Source organism: Sceloporus undulatus, chromosome 6 (assembly GCF_019175285.1).
Source record: "Sceloporus undulatus isolate JIND9_A2432 ecotype Alabama chromosome 6, SceUnd_v1.1, whole genome shotgun sequence".
Taxonomy (NCBI): domain Eukaryota; kingdom Metazoa; phylum Chordata; class Lepidosauria; order Squamata; family Phrynosomatidae; genus Sceloporus; species Sceloporus undulatus.
In genome coordinates, this window is record NC_056527.1 from 56,160,829 (window position 1) to 56,180,107 (window position 19,279).

General features: G+C 39.0%; 1 protein-coding gene across 1 annotated transcript; it reads right to left on the reverse strand.

Moving 5' to 3' along the window:
- Nucleotides 1-729: 729 nt before the first annotated feature.
- On the reverse strand, nt 730-19,032 carry LOC121934966 (protein-glutamine gamma-glutamyltransferase 4-like). The gene is made up of 14 exons (XM_042475937.1): nt 18,967-19,032; nt 16,815-16,994; nt 16,071-16,183; nt 14,017-14,146; nt 12,056-12,177; nt 10,806-10,913; nt 9,502-9,676; nt 8,974-9,106; nt 7,936-8,039; nt 6,023-6,280; nt 4,901-5,194; nt 3,215-3,384; nt 2,366-2,502; nt 730-955 (listed from the first exon to the last, which is right to left on the reverse strand). The coding sequence occupies exons 1-14, from the start codon at nt 18,980-18,982 to the stop codon at nt 814-816; spliced, it is 2,082 nt and encodes a 693-aa protein (XP_042331871.1). The 5' UTR covers nt 18,983-19,032; the 3' UTR covers nt 730-813.
- Nucleotides 19,033-19,279: the final 247 nt, after the last annotated feature.

A 19,279-nucleotide genomic window follows, 5' to 3' on the forward strand; every position in this document is an offset into this window, starting at 1 on the left:
GAATTGAATACTGAATTTACTTAAATAAAACTGTTCTAAATTGAACAATGTTATTTCCTTATAAAATGTTAATGTGAGAATGAAAATACACACTCAATAAACAGAACATTTTTATTCATATACTGTGTTGTGGGGGGGGGCACCACATCAGCTTGTAGATGTAAAGATGTAAAGGGTGGTCCCAAGAGTAAAAAGTTTGAGTATCACTGATCTAAGCCAAACAAGTGGATATAAGAATGGATCCTAGCCTTGTCTTTCCTCTTTTAATTCCATGTTGAAGATGCTCCAGATTGCGCGTAATTTCAAACTCTGTGCTTGTTTGTATTTGAAGACACACAGACTCCTGGTTAAAACTATACAGCAAAGTTACTAAATATTTTTCTGTATGAAAGAAAACAGACTATATGCTATATCTCTGTAATATGTTACATGTCTCTAAGATACTGCGCATAGGTTTGCATATCACTAACAGTGAGGAAATGGCAGAATTAACAGTGAACGTAAATCCTGCTATCAGGCCAAAAGAAAAAGAGAAGATGAAACATACAAGAAGAAAACAGAGCTGTCTTGTCTCTAAACCAAGGGTTTCTTTTCTGCAAAGCCAATTCCACAGAAGATATTCATCATAAGTAGCACATTGAAGAGAAAAGTTCAACAATTCCCATTAAATTCCTATCAGCACTACCATTAAGCCACTTCATTCATCAGGTGTCTCTTTTTTGCCCCATCATTAAAGCTGCAAGCTTGTTTTTAAAAATGCATATTTAAATGCACAGATCTTCTAACACTGCCTGATGCCATTTGGGAATGGCCCTATGCAGTGATCTTAATAGACTTCACTTCATTTACTCCTTTGACTTGAGTGGAGTTCAGTTTGGCCACGACTGCTTTATCGCCAGTCTTCCTTGCTGCACATTGTATTTTGGATGTTATGATTCCACCAGGTGGTACAAGCCTAATAAGTGAATAATGAAAATACATTAATAATACAAATCACTTCTTGAGGAATCCATTGTTCTCTTCCTACAAAGAGGCCTGTGACCTCACTGCAATGGAGATAGATTGGATTGCAAAAGAGGGGTCCCTGTTTTTAAGGAAACTTTAAATTGCCTGGACTTTGAAAATCTCCCTGTTGCTACTTGACCAGAAGGAGGAGGACCATGCCTGCAAAAGATATCCTCCCCAGCATAACATCTTTACTAAGGATTGAAACAACATGAAGGCATCTAACATCTCCAATTGTTTTTTAAAATCCTGTTTGGTTTGTAATATCTGGCCTGATGAAAAAGCCCATGGAACTTCGAAAGTTTGCAACAAGTATATTGTGCATTTTGGTTGGCCAATAAAGGTATCACTGATGGAATTTCATTTATATTTGTTAAATGGCCAACACAGCTATCCCTGCATGTTTTTGTGGGTTCCCTAGATATAGCTACAGCATTTGTGTGGAATTTCAATTCGGGGCTTCTGATACCTAGACTGAAAATCAAATATCTCAAATCATGGGAAAAAGAAGGAATAATCAGGCAGCTGGAGGTCAGTTTCTCCCCTTCAAGGCCCACATCAGCCTCAGAATGAAGAAAAATGGAAAAATCAAAGGCAGATGTGGTCGGAAGTCCCCCTTGGATTTCATAAAATACATTCAAGGCTATACAGAAAAAAATGGCAGGGGGATCTTTGTACTTGTTTTAATGTAAAATCACAGCTCCTAAAAAGGTCTATTTAAAGCAATGGACATTGAAGTGGACTCCAGGGGAAAAAAATTTGGGCCCCCAAAATAGCCTTGAGAGGCCCATGCAGCTAGTTGCCTACTCCTGCCCTAGATAAACAATGAAATTTCTAACTGGAGATGCAAGGGATTACTCCTAGAGGTTTTAGCTGCATATAAATACACATATAGCTGCATGATCACAGAGCCATGATTTCTGTCTGAGAATATCAGAGTGCCTTGTTTATTTTTTCCATGATGGCAATATGTTAATTTAAGAGGTGCTATTGTTGGTGAGGGCCAAAATCTAATATACTGTGGAGAAAGACCCCACCATTTAATGCACACTTTCTTACTGCTACCATTTAAATCACACCTGGTTTTTTGTCCTTTCATGTGAGCTTTCATTACAGTTCTTTTGTGGCAAGGTTAGGATTGGGAAAGTGCTCTCTGCTCTCAATAGCTGCTGCCACTTAGGGCAAGCACCCTGGGGCTAGATGGACAACACGTTATGTATTAAAGCAGGTTTATATAATCACATATCTCAGGTAGGACAGAATGAATCAATTTCTATCATACAAATGCTCCAAGTTATGAATGACACAACAGAATCCACACTGTGGATATGGCAGGCCCTTGTAACTAGTGTAACCATACCTGTGGTTAAAGGTTCTCACTGGAAAAATGCCAAGGCCTTCTACACACAGTTTGCAGTTTTCCAGGGGAATTGACAGGATATTCTTGAAAATCACTTCGCAGGTAAAATTTTCATGAATCTTTGCTGTTTCTGGCATCTGTATCATGAAGGAAGGTTAGCAAATAACAGATTTAGTTATGCAAGGAATATTTTTAAAATGTATACATTACTCTCTCACACCACATTTTACATGATCTTATCCTGAAGGAAAATGCTGAAAACTATACAAGCAGATTAAAAACTCACTCTACCAGTTTGAAGGACCAAATCTACAAGAACACATCTAAGGAGCCACTATCAACCATCTTCTACCTTCTGCCCAAAGCACACAATGCAGGAAAATTGTCTACCCCGTTGGTGCCATCACAGTTGGGTGTCTTGGCAACAGTGGCTCCATTCTTAGACCATATGCCAATGATACTTGAGATTAGATCAATCAGCTTTCTGAGTAGCTGATTATCAGTCCTCTAGACAACATCACGGTGGATATTATCACAAGCCCTCAGGAATGTCATCCCCATTCTTAGAGACTTCAAGGAGCAGCTAGTATCCTTTCTCAGCCATGTTCTTATCAAGGAGATTCCAGGGTGTCTAATCCTATCCCAGAAACCCAGAAATATAGGCAAAGATTGCTTGCAATCTGCCAGATCCACATATTCCCCCCCTCCTGTCTTAAAAGAACCAGTGAAGACCTCATTCTCTGCCTTTGGAGTTCTTTTCCATTTACTTCTTTTATTCAACATTTCCAATATTTCAACTCTTGAGTTTTCAAAATTCCAGCTCAGCACCAGCCTATTATAATTTCTTACCTTCAGTTCAAGAGGTGGGGTCTGGAAGATCAAGGCCACCTGTTTAGCAAGGTTTTGACTAGTTTCTTTAACATCAGCAAAAATATTGACTTTTATCAGAAGCTCATCCTCTGAAGAAGTCAGTTTGTTCATGTAAACATCAGCAGCTACTTTCAGGGGGATCAGAACAGCTGCATCAATACAAAGAAGACCGAGCTTGAGAGAGGGATATTAGCAACACTGGAGTAAGACTGGATGTTTTTTATATGTATGGCTTTTGTTGTTATTGTTGTTTGCCTTGAATGGGTTTCCAATTTATGGTGACCCTAAGGCAAACCTATCGTGGGGTTTTCTTGGCAAATTTCTTCAGAGGGGGTATGCCATTGCATCTTCTGAGGCTGAGAGAATGTGACTTGCCCAAGGTCACCTAGTGGGGTTTACATGACCAAACACAGATGTGAAACCTGCTATCCAGAGTCATTGTACAATGCTCAAATTACTACACTATGCTGGGTTTTTAACAGCTTGCAACAGAAAGGGGTGGGGAGAAGAAGACTGTGGATTCTTCCTAGCCCTTCTTGACCCACCCCCTATGTCTCCTAGATGATGTGAAAAGTATACTGGAAAGCTGGCATATAACTCCAGTCACTGGGTTCCTAACAGAGCGAAGTCACTGGGAGAAAGAGTGAGGTACTCCTTCACTATAGATGGACAGCCATCAGCAGAATGGAGCTGCATGGGAGTTGTTGTTTAGATTCCACTTTTCTTTCAGGACTGTGACTGAAAGCATCACATGATAAAATTAAAACCGGTACAAAATAGAAACAATGTACAATAATAAAATGCAATTACACAATTATAGAATTGACGTACCAGTCTCTTAATCTTTTATGGAGCCCGAACAGCCAGGCCAAAATAAAGCTGCTTTGGGTCACTTTGGAGGTATGCTGTTTAAATGATACATGTGTCCTAAGAGGCTGGATGCCGCACCAAAGCCACACTCCAGTCCTAAGGAGAGGGATGTGTGTGTCATTTAAACAGCATACCTCCAAAGTGACCCGAAGCAGCTTTATTATGGCCTGTCTGTTCAGGCCCACAATCTCCTATCTTCACTTTACTTATTTTGTTAGAGAAAGAATTATGAGACATTTAAATTTTTTCTACCCTTCCTGTTAGATGGTATTTCTCACATTTTCAATGATTTTTTTCTATGATTTTTCTAATTGCAAGGGTTTTTGTTAAAAAAAAAACCTTTGAAATGTGCTGAAAACATTTATTTCACTCAAAGCATAGGGGTTTTTTTGCATAAAATCTTACTTTTTTTGCAGTCAATATAATTTTTGTGCTTTTTTATGAAAAGCAGTGAAAACATGATGTAATGTTAGCCAAGCTGGCTCAGGTTTCTGAGAGCTGAAGTCCAAAACCAATAGAGGACCAAATTGTGGGGAACCACTGCATTAGAGCATGTATTTGATTGTGCACAAGTACTGTAACTTGTATGTAAAGCTTACTTTTATATATTTTACAAAGAAGACTAACTTTGTTTCTCTACTAGACCCTGTGTGTGAGAAAGTGGCACAGTTACTGCCTTGCTGATTTAAATGCTGTGCATCAGAGGATTAGTACTATTTCTCATATTTGTCAATTTGGGAGTCAATTTGGGAGTAGCTACAAGAGAAGGCTTATATCAGGTTTTTGTACACTCACCTGTCTTGCCTGCTGCCTGGAAAGTCTGATGGACAGTTGCAAGCTTGGTCTCTAATCTCCCAGTGTATGACTCCAGATGGCAGGAAGCATAGAGGTCGACTGTCCATGCACCTGAAGATTTGCTTTGAACAACAATATTCAAATCAATGGGCTGCCCTGGCCACAAAGGTTTTTGTTCTTGAACCCCTAGCTCAAAGTCTGCTTTGAAAGAACTAGGATAAAATGCCTCTGTACCAGAAGGAGACTTCACATAAGACAAAGCAGTTTTCATAGCATCTCTTTCCTCTTGAGAACCTAAAAATCAGGAAAAGAGAAGAAGGAATCAATCTAGAGGGCATTAGAAACCATTCCAGTTATCAACTGTATGCTCAAACCAGCTTTTTGAAACTGAAACCAACTTCATGGCACTTAGCAACAAGAGAATGCCAAGCTGATTCAGTAGGACTCACTGATACATACTTTTAAGCTGGTTTTAAATGCCTGCTTAAATAGATTTAGTGAACAGTAAATGCTAAACCTAAAGAAAAGCTATGATTATAGTTAGATACATTAGTTTGATAGCTTTTAAGTTTATTTTACTATTATCTCATCTTTTCTTTAGGTTTTAAATTGCCCACTACTCTGAGAACCATGGCTAAACAGAAACCAATAATAGGAAGAAATATACAAATAATAACAATATGTTTGACCAAATAGAGATCCAAGCAAATACAACGGGTCCTTCTCTTACATGGGGGATCCATTCCCCCCCCCCCGTGTAAGAGAAATACTATATATGGCCGAACCCCATTGAAAACAGTGGGGCTCGTCTATGTGGTGCGGTGCAGTGCACGTGCGCCATTACCTCTTCCAGCGCATGGCTTTCAGTGTAAGCTGAAAGTGGCATATGGCATACCCACATATGATGCAGGCGCACTGTACTTTATTACAAATAGCTTCCCAAACTAGCAGCAACCAATTCTATGCACATTTAGCTCAGAGTAAGCCCTTCTGAATTCATTGGAACTTGTTTCTGAATAAGCATGTATGACTATGTAAACTTCTACTCTAAAGGGCTCCATGCTACCAGTAAACATGCTATAGTGGTTTTGCCCCTATAAAAATCCTTCATGTATCAATTACCTTCTGGAAATTTATATTGATTAGTGATGTCCTCACGTGTGTCCTTTCCAACAGCTTTGGTGCTGATATTCCTTCCTATGGACCTGGTATCTGTGTTGTACTTTATGAATTTTTTCTCTCCATTTACCTCCTTCATACGCCAAGAGACCTGGTCCGCATTCACTTCAGAAAAGACAAACATGGTGTCGTAGCGATGGCCAACTTCCCCCTGTTTGATGGCTTTTACTGAAGCAGGGCCACACTGAACAATTCCTGTAAAGAGAGAGAGATTGAGAGAGGGAGGGAAAGAGAGAGAAAGATTGAGAGAGAGAGATTGAGAGGGAGAGAGAGAGAGAGAGAGAGAGTAGTTTCCCCCCCTGTTTGCACTAAGAACCCGTGAACCCACCATTCCTCTATGTATCAATTTAAGAGGCAGCTAAATCGCAGCTACAGGACAATAACAGCAATGACTACATGGTGGCTCCAGTAACAAAAGTACTTTATGTTATAATCTCATGAATTATGTGTTATAATGTCATGAAATCAAAGTGAAAAATTAATGCTATCATACCTTTCTATACCAAAACCTACTCAGATCAGCTCCATAACATACATTATAATCATTCTTTCTGAAGTCAAATAATGTTCTGATATTTCAACATTTCTGCCAACATTTCACTCAGCCATTTCTCTGTTTACCAAAATCATATGGGAGAGCACCAGCAGGTTTCTCTTTTAGAAAGGGTTTACCAAAGACACATTCAGCCTCCACAGTCCAAAAGCACAAGACTCTTAAGACTTTTCTGGTTCGTATTTCACATCTCTTTACCAAAGGCACATTATCATGTGGAATATTTTGCAGCCTTAAAATTTAATACAGAGAGCAGATAAGACTGGGGAAGCTTCAGAACAGATTCACCCTTAAGATTTGTCAACACTGCTTCCTTTCATTTTGCTTACAGCACACTGGTTTTGTTCATTTTTCTTATTTATCACAAAGGACAGTCTCTTTTTCTGTGATGTATAGATATCAGGAGCTGTCCTACAGTGAAACTTTGGGGCTGTCCACCAAAAAATATCTTTGGGGAGAAGTATGTGTACTTACACAGTTCCATCATGAGAAAGGCTTACTCTCTCAGCCATGTTGATACATACAGAGAGACACACACTGCACTCAGATGAAGGTGACAGAGAAACCCTACTCAGTATGTATGGGTTAGGGGACAGCTACAGCAATGAGTAGATTTTTGACTCAGCTCCGATATAACCAAATGGTTGGAAAAAGAGACCGAAACACTGTATTTTATCAGTAGCTAAATGGGTAGCATTCATTCCAACTTTTAAAAATGTTGTATCATTCTGTGCTCAGTAAATATATTGTGAATCCAGCTTCATATTTCCTGTTAAATTCAAATACTTTTTTTTTTGGTGAGGGGAAAAAACCCTCTAAATTCATAGTGCTTATTTTAGACAGTATTTTCTAAATTGTCGATAGGATCTGTGGCTCTCTAGATGTTCTTAGACTGCAGCTACTACCAGTCCTATCCAGCACAGCCAATTATGAACTATGCTGGGTATTGCAATTCTGCAGTGTACATCCCTATTAAAAACAGTCACCCTTGATCTAAACAGTTGGGGGGAGGGGAGAGATCCTTTCAAAGACATTTACATGTTGTATAACACATCCCACCCCCCGCACCCATTTCCTAGTTCCTATCTTACTATGTGTTATGTGGTTTTATCTAATTAGACCTAACAGCACAAAGAAATACAAATTACAGTAGTAAAACATGAACAAATTATCCAGAATATTAAATTTGTTTTTACAGGACATACAAGGTGAGCTCATTGAAGAAGGATTTAATCGCATTTTAATATAATAGACTTCCATCTTTTAATTTATCTCTGCATTTATGCCTTTGCTTAAGTTTTACCTTTGCTCTTTTCCGGAGGTGTGCCATCAATCACCTGCCAGCCATCATAGCCTTCTGGCAAATCTGGTCTTTTCATCCAGACTTCATTCCAAAGATGGAAGTTCCTGAAGACAGTTAGGATTTAGATTTGAAAACAAAAATTAGTCTTAATTCTTGGACTTGATTTTATAGAAATTTCCTTTTTAATTTTTTAAATTAAAATATAAAAGAAAGCAAAAGATATCAGCCCCTCTCTCTGTGTGTAAATATTTTCTCAAAATACTTTAAAATGTATGTGTATTAATAGTATACAATCAAGGTTAATGTTATACTATTTAAATCATAACTCTTTCATACCTTAGTTGTAATCTTCTACAAATTATTAAATCACTTTTGACTTCCTTCCACTTCCGGGTTTGGTTATTTCTTTACATTTACCTTTACTCTTCTTATATTCTGTCCTTATTAATTATTACCCTGCACATATATCATGGAATTTTCTAAACGTTTTGACATTTAGTTTCTGAGTTTAATAATGATGAAGGAGAATCAACTTAATCCAGTATACAGTATGTATGTATAGATACACGTACTGATTTTAAAGAAATTTCTGAGAAGAATCTGCTATATGTGTGTATTGACTTAAGTGGAAGCCATAGACAATGTTACATGCTGTGTTCATGGGCATCATGAAGGAAGAAAAGGCTTTTTATAAAGTCACCCATCAGATCAACATATAAGAGAGCTATTTTATTTAGTGGTGCCATAGCTCTGGGAATGCTAGCTTTCAATGTGTTACAATCTTTGCTTTTATTCTTATGCTTCCACAGTGAGTACCATAGAGGGAGGAAGAGGAGAAAGAGGAGATTATAATGTTATGTACAAAGAAGAAAAAGAAAAATCTTCTGAAAGCAGAAATATCTAGTTATGATTAGTCTCTGGGTCCAATCCGTATTAGTATTGTACCAGGAAGAAAATGCTGAGAAGATCAAACACAAGAGAACAACTCCGTTCATCAAATGTTATCATGCAAATGGACTAATGCATTGCAGAAATTACCAAATAAAGTCTGAATGTTTCATTCTTTCCCCCTTTTCATCGTAGTATACATCAATGCTTATGTTATCCTGGGTATCATGTGCACAATGATAGGTGGTCACACTTCTGGTAGGAATCCCCAAACAGCGCATAACTGGAATACAGAGAAAGATGTTAGGTCATGTGAAGCTTCAGTTTGGTTATTCAGTTCCCTCTAATGATGTTCACTATTCACTTTTCTAATGGGATGGGGCATATTCCACCTTGAGTATATGATTCTAGTGTAAGTGTCAAAGATGAGATAAAGCTATGACAATCATCTTATATTTCAGCTTTAGAAAGAGAGGCCAGCTAGATCAAACAAAAGGTTTTCAATAGTGATCATGCAGATATCTATGGGAGCTTACTAACAGGAGCTGAACAGGAACCCTCTTCTCTGCTTGAGTATTCCCAACACCTGATATTTCAAAATGAACAACCAGTGGACATGTAGGATGCATTGGATGGCACGCACAGAAATATATACCGTCATAAAAGTCATAGTCCTACCTGTAGTAAGGACACCAGAGAAAACCCAGCTCTGGGCATATGAGACAGTTTTTTTTGTTCCGTAATATGTCTGCAACATTAAGACACTTCCTGTCCATTCCAAAGGATGAGTGCCACCTTCATATGATGTTCCCCATTTTCCATGGAGCACTCCATTGTCCTCCTCCATATTAATCTAAGCAAACAATGAAGAGAGCAAAATCATACAGGAGAACTTCTTTCTTTTCTTTCAAGATCCCCGCAACTTTATCATGTTAGATATTTTGCCTGATGGACACTACCACCAAAGGAGAAATCACTGATCTTTCAACCTCTGGAGAAGAAGGTATCATTATTTTTGGATGTGAGGAGTTAAAGTTTTTAATCTTAAGCACCTATGCTAGAGGACTTATAAAAAACATGTGATCATACTAGGTGACTGACTCCAAAACCATGGATCATGATTTAGAGACTTACTAGATTACCTCTTGACATTCATCCTTCCCTCCTGCTTCTCCTTCACCTCAAAAAGTAACAATTTCGGGCAACAGCTTGTGCCTTACCATTCCCTCCATTCAGAGCTTCCCCTCTGTATAGGAGCTGTCCTCTATACATGAGGACAGCAGAAAGTCCAGCTCTCTGTACACAACCGACACCAAACAGCATTAGTTCCAATTGTATGAACACATGATCAGAAGAGCTTGGCCGTTTTGTGTTTCCTCCACATTTAGGAAAAAGTATAAGATAAAATGACAGAGGAGCTTCTCTTCTCTTCTTTATTTATTTTATTTAAAAAGGTAAAGCTAGTCCCTTGACATTGAATGTCTTGTTGTAACTAACTGTAGGAGGTGGTGCTCATCTTAGTTACTTAGCCGAAGAGCCAGTGTTGTCCGAAGACTGCTCTGATGATCATGTGGCCAGCATGACTGCGCCAAATGCTGTTACCTTTCCACCAATGTGTTACCTATTTATCTACTTGCATTTCCATGCCTCTTCCTGATGTGGCATGAGGTGGGGAGCAACAATAAATAATGCAACATAGCACAAGAATATAGACATTAAAATCCATCAAAAATACTTTTAAAACCATAATTTTAAAAATAATCTATATAGGCCTGCCAGAAAAGACTAGATTTACTGATGATTTAAACTCAGATCATGTCTTAAGCTGACAAATCTCGTCTGGCTGGTCATTTCCACAATTTTTTAGTGTCCTGTAGTTTCAGGAGAGTTCACACCAACTTTTCAATAAAGCAGAAAGCAGAGGGCCTGTTTTCTTTTCTATATTCTGATGTATCTGAATTTTTTTTTATTAAAGGACATACCAAACCTGACATAGCTCTTGAGATTTTCACAGGATCTCTTCTGTCATTCAGCTTGAGCTGACTCTCATCCAGAAGGAACATGCAGCAATCCAAAATGTCTTTCTCATACTGTTGGAAAGTCAGATTTAGTCATTCTTAAGCTATTTCATTATTGAAAACTACCCTTTTCCTTATGTAATGCATTATAAAGCTGATTATAACTTGATTTTTAAGTATGCTGAGGCTTTCAAAGATAAAATAGTGACACAAGCTTGTAAACTATTCTGAGCAACGTCAAAGAACCCTAGTACAGTACAATGGAGTTTATTGCATGCCGTTTAAAGCAATTTACACCATTCGGCTTTAATTTTGAAGCCAGATCTTATCACATGGGCTGGGGGCTGGGGAAGTGCAACCTGGCGGCAGCCAGGGTCCCAGCTATGCTTATCTGGCATCTTTTCAAAACTGAGAGTCTACTGTTTTTTGAAAAGATGCCGGATAAGTGCAACTGGGCTGCAACTGGGTTGAACTTGCCCCCCCCCCCCCCCCCCCCCGCTTGTGTGATAAGATCCAGCTTCAAAATTAAATGTGAATGGGGTAAGTCACTTTAAATAACATGTGAGAAACTCCATACTGAGAGACAGTGTCTTCCCTAAGACCACCCAGTGGGTTTTCATAGCCTAGAGGGGATTCGAAAACCAGTTTCTAGAGCAGGGCAATGGCAGCTAAAAGGTCATGTTCAGCCCTCTCCTTCACTGCCGCTATGGAGGTCTTGTGAGAAGGCCTCAGCTACAGCAGCAAAGCTGGGAAAGACATGCTTAGTTTTCTCTTTCTCCACGGTGGTGGAGATCTCCTCATGAGGGGGCCTCTGCAGCCATGAGAAAGCCGGGAGAGGAGCGCTTGGACCTCTCCTTTGCCACCGTGGCAGAGACCTCCTTGTGATGTAGTCTCTTCTGCCACAGTGTAGACAAGAGGGACACAGCTGCACCTGGTCTGGGCCACACACCCCACACCTTCCAGCCATGGCACTGCTGAAACCTGAACCCAAGAAAGAATTATGCACTGCAATGAAATTGGCTCCCAGTTCTGCTGAAAGAGGAGTGGCTCAATAGAACTGCCTTCTATTTTGTCAGCTTTCATGTAGCTCAATGTATCTCTTCAGTAGTTTCATACCCATTATGCCATTTACACTTGCATTTAAGTATCCAAAAGAGCAGTGTCTACTTGTGTCCAAACAACAGAGAGAAAGATGGTAATACATTATCTTTTACCTGCCCATAAAGCCAAGGTCTTTGGTAAATTCCATTTTTATTTCCTAAGGTATATAGATATCCATTGTCACTGAGCACATACTCAGCTTTTTTGTTCTCCTCAGGCATGAAAACAGAATCCGCTAAAGAAAACACACAAGCATATTATTTCATTGTTCAGGTCATCTGTCAGAAAGCCTGGCTCATTACAATTGTTTTTAGGGTGGAGCAAACAATGGACTTTTGTCAGTCAAAATCAAGAGATTTAATAGAAATAAAGGTAAGACAGCTGGTATGAATCCACTGTCATAAACTAAATCCAGCATATCTTTATTAAGATCTTTACAGTGTCATAAACCTGGCCACATTTGTGACATTTTAGTGATCCTAATAGAGACCGCTAGGGCCAACCCCAGTCCAACCCCCTTGCCATGCAGGAAATCTAAATCAAAGCATCCTCGACAGATGGCCATCCAGCCTCTGTTTGAAGACCTCTAAGGAAGGAGACTCCACTACACTCCAAAGGAGTGTGTTCCACTGTCGAACAGTCCTTATTGTCAGGAAGTTCCTCCTACTGTTGAGGTGGAATCTCTTTTCCTGGAGATTGCATCCATTGTTCCGTGTTCTAGTCTCTGGAGCAACAGAAAACAAGCTGACTCCCTCCTCAATATGACATCCCTTCAAATATTTAAACAGGGCTATCATATCACCTCTTAACCTTCTCTTCTCCAGGCTAAACATCCCCAGCTCCCTGAGTCGTTCCTCATAGGGCAAGGTTTCCAGACTTTTCACCATTTTAGTCGCCCTCCTTTGGACACGCTCCAGTTTCTCAATGTCCTTTTTGAATTGTGGTGCCCAGAACTGGACACAATATTCCAGGTGGGTCCTGACCAGAGCAGAACAGAATGGCACTATTATTTCCCTTGATCTAGACACTATACTTTTATTGATGCAGCCTAGAATCACATTGGCCTTGTTAGCTGCCGCATCACAATGTCAACTCATGTTCAACTTGTGGTCTACTTGGACTCCTAGATCCCTTTCACATGTAGTTTCATTCAGCCAGGTGTCCCCCATCCTATATCTGTGCATTTCCGCCCTAAGTGCAATATCTTACATTTCTCTGTGTTGAATTTCATTTTGTTAGCTTTGGCCCAGTTTTCGAGTCTTTTCAGGTCATTTTGAATCTTGATCCTGTCCTCTGGAGTATTAGCTACGCCTCTCAGTTTGGTGTCATCTGCAAATTTGATAAGTATGCCCCCAATTTTGTCCTCCAAGTCATTGATAAAGATGTTAAAAAAAAAAAAAAAAAAAAAAAAAAAAAAAAAAAAAACACTGGTCACTTCTCTCCAGGATGAAAAGGAGCCATTGTTGAGCACCCTTTGGGTTTGGCCGGTCAACCAATTACAAATCCACTTAACAGTTGCTTTGTCTAGCCCACATTCTACAAGCTTGTTTGCAAGAATATCATGAGGAACTTTGTCAAAGGCCTTACTGAAATCAAGATATACTATATCAACAGCATTCCCTTCATCTAACAAGCTGGTAATTTTATCAAAAAAAGAGACCAGGTTTGTCTGGCATGACTTCTTTCTCTGAAACCTGTGTTGACTTTTTGTGATTATGGCATTGCTTTCTAGATGTTCACAGACTCCCTGTTTAATGATCTGCTCTAGAATCTTTCCTGGTATAAATGTCAGACTAACTGGACGATATCTTCTTGTCTCATTATACAGTGATTGCATTACAGTCAACGCTTTCTGTAATTGTTGCTTAAACTTCAATTATGAGACTAAATAGTCAATACAGGTGACAATCTTTTAAGGCCAAGCATATCATGTTAAATATTTTTATGGAAACTTACTGGATAACCAGTCTCAGTGTTTTAAGGAGAAAGTAGCTAAAAAGCATAAAGTAGTGTCAGAAATTAAACCTGTTATGATGGTGATGATGATGATGATGATGATGATGATGATAACTACCTTTGCACCATGGGTTGAACAAGATGTAGAATATGTTTTGTCTGAGTGTATCAATATCATTCCCTGTCACCACATTCAGAAGGTATTTCCCAATAATTGCATCTGCGGGACTGGACACAACGATGAGGCACTAGAACCAGAAGAGTTAAGCCCATGTCAACAAACTTCATGTTGAAAACACTTTGGGGGGGTATTATTCTTCCATAATAAATTTATTTTTCTTGGTTTTCCACATCTGTTCTGTTTGTTACATGCACATGTTGGAATCTGTTATGGTTATGTGCCTTCAATAAGCAACCTTGTTATAGGGCTTTCTAGCAAGACATGCTCAGAGTGGGTTGGATATTGCCGTCTTCCAAGGCTGAGAGAGTGTGAATTGACCAATGTCAGCCTAAGGGCTGAATGGAGATTTGAAACCTGGTCTCTTGGAGTCTTACTCCTTCATTAAACCACTACATTCTACTCTATCTTTTATAATTTCCTACTTTTTTCTACACAAAAACAACGTGCACACATGTGCATGTGCGCACGCGCACACACACACACACACACCAGTTCTACTGTTCAGAGAAAGCCATATTTATCCCCCTCAGCCTATCATTCAAATTGTCACACATTATCTATGTTTTTCAGCTCATTTCTGGCTGTTAATGTGTATGTTACATGTCACGCTTTGGAATATTCTGTATTTTTTTTACACTTTGATATTTTTCCACTTTAAAAAAAATCTGCTTTCTAGAGATAAGTTGTTTTATAAGTTGTTTTTATTCTCTCAGACCAATGTACTAAGTCTCTATGATTATCTGTCTTTACTCCCTGCATTATAATTGCTTTTGCCTCCATTTCCCACTTAATTTTCTTTAGATCATGAAAACAAGTTTGCATATACTTGGACTATACAAGAATTTAGTAAAAATTATTCTGCCTCTCCCTCTGTTTCAATATATGAGACAGTTTTTGCTTCTGCTTTATTTATTTATTTATTTATTTATAATAATTCCAGAATATATATATATATATATATATATATATTCCAAAATATTAATTTCCTCAAAGTAACTTACAGTTAAATAGAATAAAGCAATTACAATCAATTGGATAAATAAAGTTTTAGTCCTAACTAGAAGAGATCCGTTGAAATGAATGGGACTTTAAATTAGTTGTGAGCAAGAAGTTCTATTCACTTTCATAGATCTTTTCCAATTAGGACTAACTTTAGATTCAACCATATATATATAAAAAAGGTAAAGTTAGTCCCTTGACGTGAATGTCTAGTCATAACTGACTATTGGTGCTCATTTCCATTTCTAAGGCAAAGAGCCAGCGTTGTCTGACCATTAAGCAGTCACACATCTCCTTTTATACCGTTGACATCCTTCATAGCATTCTAAGAGCTCTTACTGGCTGGCTCTTCCAAGCCTGGGTAGTCTAATGTTCTGGATCCTGTGACATAGTGTTGTAACGTATCTTATAGTCCCTACTAGGTATTTGGCCCCCAATAGGTAAATAATCCTATTTAAAGTTTAAGAAGCCATGCGATGATGAGCACATTAGTACCTCTCTCTTGTGACTCTATTTTAGCCAGTACCCACCACTGGCGATTGCTGTTGGAGAGACGTTCCAAGCCAGATAGTGGAGGAAACTATTTCCGCTTTCTGCTACATCACTGTCATCATCCCAGTCCTCACACCCCCCCCCCCAAAATGGGACTCAGAGAGGTTCATAATTTACATGGGGGTAGATGATATTGGAGGGCTGGGAGCCATTTTTAATCACGGCAGACAAACTGTGGTCTACACCAGCCATTTCCAAAAGATCAATTCTGGTTTCTCAAAAATATCTAAAACAAAGTGCATTCCTGCCTCAGTGGCATGGAGAATTACATGCCCTGAATGCTTCTTGGAGTAGGATTGTAGCTTTAAAAATTTTCTTTTCTCAAACAAGGAAGACATGATCTTGGGAGCACACTTAACCACAGATCTTGCAATTTCCTGTGATTGTGTCTTTTCTTTCTAACTAAACATTTTAATGCAGCACATTCGAAATGGACATACCTCCTTTCCAGTCGTTGCACAGATCTTGGCATGCCATGGTTCATCATTCCTCTGTGACCTTGTGTTTAAATATAAGTAAGTCCCACTGGATTCATCTTCCTCTTCCTTTTCACCTGGAAAAAATCAAATTTAAAAAAGGGTGATGTTAACTGGGGAGGAGGCAAAGTAAATTACCCTCTTGTATGATTTTCCATCCTACGCTTGAAGGGGAACTTCAGCCTGATCAGTGTTTCAGCTGGAGATTACATGGAAATATAAAACACAAATTGGTGCATCAATTTCCATTCTCTCCTCCTTCCTTGTTCCCATTTTTTCTAAAAAAATTATAATCCTAGTGTTCACACAATATTCTCATTCCTTCAAATTTACAGTAAATTAAAAATTAAAGTCAATTAGGAAAGTCCAACAATCTCTATTAATTTTCTTGAACTTTCACAATAAATTTAAGAAAGACAGTATATGTGTTTTATGAGTACTGATGCTCTGAAAGACACAGGCTGGTAATACTTTTATGTTGTTGTGGGCCTCAAGTAGTTTCTGACTTATGGTAACCCTAAGGCTGAGAGTGTGTGACTTATCCAATGAGTCACCCAACGGCATGAGTCACCCAATGGGCTTCTATGGCTGAACAGAGAATCCATCCCTGATCTCCAGAACTGTAGTACAATAAGTCCACACTGGCTCTACTTATATAGCCTTAGAGATATTTTGATGAACCAAATAAATAATTATATGTTTCCTTACCAATCCTGAGTTTCAGAGTGACTTCGTCATTATTATTCAGCTCCCTGTTAAAAGTCACCTTCATCTTAAATTCCTGCCCCCGTCGCACAATCAGGTGTCCATTCTCATAGTCATTGGTGTGATGAAGACGGGTGTTCTCTTCTATGAGGAAATTAACTCCAGTGGTCTTCAGAGGACTCGCTGGAAATGAGAACAAACAAAAATTTGCATTTGTCCATGGCTTTTAGGTTAATGGAGAGTGGATTCCCACTCATTTGGCAGAATGGTCTGAGATTTCTAAAGCCAAGCTGTAGTCACACTTAGAAGTGTATAAATGCATATACTGTACAAATTGGAGAGAAAATTCTTATCCTCTAACTTTGTGACATAACTTAAGTTGCTAGACCAGGGCTGAATATACATAGCAACAATAATGCAGCCTTATCCTGGTATGACACACTACACTTTTTCCAATCCAAGTTGAAATAATATGCTGGAGGCAATTTAAACCTTAGTCTGTGGTTTTGGGGAGAATTTTTTTTATATATTTTTGGGATTTTTTTATTCTGTGTGATGCAGCCAGGATTGGGATTGGAGCAAAATTAGGGGTCAAGTTGGTGGAGGGTTGTGTCTGGACATCATTTGTATCTACATTTACCAATTACAAAACATGGCATACAACTCTGCCTTTCAAAATGTTCAGGTATTTCAATTAACAGATAACACAGCTATCAGAATGGCATGCTATGTGTGTGGACCATGTCTTGTCATTTTTAAAAAGAACTGAACTGGCTGCCCTTTCATTTTTGATCCCATTTGAAAGCCCTAGATCACAGGTGGGAATGACACAGTCCATGGGCCCCAGGTAGTCTTTACAGTTATTTCTACAAAGCAATCAGCAACCTCTTGTGAAAAACGGATACTCTGGAATTCCTTCTATTGCTTTTAATTTTAGTTTTTAAAAACCCTCATATATATTAATGCTAGCTCATCAAGCTGAAACAGTAAAACAATACAATGCATCAAAAGGGCACTGGAGATGATCTAGTTTGGAGAGGGGAAGGGAGGGAGGGAAACGAAAGCCTGGAGTTGTAACAAAGACTTCATCTGCACTATAGAAATAATGTAGTTTGACACTGCTTTAAGTACCATAGCTTTGTACTATGGAATTTTGGGACTGGTAGCTTGTTGTGGTGCCAGAGCTCTCGACAAAAGGCTAAATATCTCTCAGAAGTTGTTGTTGTTGTTGTGTGCCTTCAAGTCATTTCTGACTTGTGGCCACCCTCAGGTGAAACTATCATGGGGTTTTCTTGGCAAGTTTCTTCAGGAGGCTTTGCCATTTCCATCCTATGAGACTGAGAGGGTGTGACTTGCCTAAGGTGACCTAGTGGGTTTCCTTGGCCGAGTCACACCCTGGTTTCCAGAGTTGTAGTCCAATCCTCAAATCACTACACCACACTGGTTCTCTCTCACAAATCTCAGAATTCCATAGCATTGAGCCATGACAGTTAAAAGGGTGGCAAACTGCATTATTCCTGCAGTGCAGATAAGGCCAAAGTCAAACGAAGGTGTATGAGTGGGAATAGATATTGGGACAAGCTGAAGCAGAATGATCATTACAATGACTACCATTACAATGATGGCATTTCAGCATTTCAACAGTATAGAGAGTATAAAAATAAAATACTAGATGAACTTTAAGAAGAGAAGGCAAATGTGAAGGTTCCAAAGTAGAGAGACAACTGGATATAGAAAGTACAGCCAGTTGTTGTTGTTGTTCTTGTGTGCCTTCAAGTCATTTCTGAGGATTAGGTCCATTCATAGCTTAGTTCCCACTCCATGTCACCACATCACCAGTGAGCCAATGAACCAAACTGAGTTACATTAGGAACCCCACTACTGAGACTTATAAAAAAGTTGTGGAAAATATAGCATTGTTTGGAAGGGTAACGAGTAACTGACAAGAAGCAATATTAAACATCAGAAAACAGTACATTATAGATCCCTCAGAATTTCATTTGTCTGAACCCTTTGGCAGAGTGCAGTTCTGTGTCTTTTCACCTTGTTATTGGTCTTCCTTCAAGTTGTTTCCAACTTATGGCACCTGCTAGGGGGAATCCAATAAAAGCACAAAAGGAAGAAAACAGTTCAAAATATGTTCTCATATACTTACCAGCTGTCTGGCTCATGATGCTTCCTGGGCCTTACTCTTACACGATTTGTAAAATATAGCACTGGCTTCTAATGTGTTTTTCTGAATGAGTTTAAGGAACTTACTCGCTTTTATGAGGTCCGTGAGACTATGCTGCCGGGGAGGGGGAGTTTAAAAGAGGAAATTGAAATTTCATGTCATGACCTCAACTTTATAGTGAACATAAAGACAGTGAACGCAAGCCAATTGTCCTACTGTGGCAAATACCACACCAAGAAAGTGGTTGGTCCAGCTCTATGAAGTGTCAATCCTAATATGTGCTCTGGGGCATCCA

What these genes read in the sequence shown, in the direction of transcription:
- LOC121934966 (XM_042475937.1), bottom strand. An exon ending in GTGCAACGACTGGAAAGGAG is followed by an intron (nt 14,147 to 16,070) that starts GTATGTCCATTT and finishes TTCTGGTTCTAG; the next exon opens with TGCCTCATCGTTGTGTCCAG. An exon ending in GTTCAACCCATGGTGCAAAG is followed by an intron (nt 12,178 to 14,016) that starts GTAGTTATCATC and finishes TGTTTTCTTTAG; the next exon opens with CGGATTCTGTTTTCATGCCT.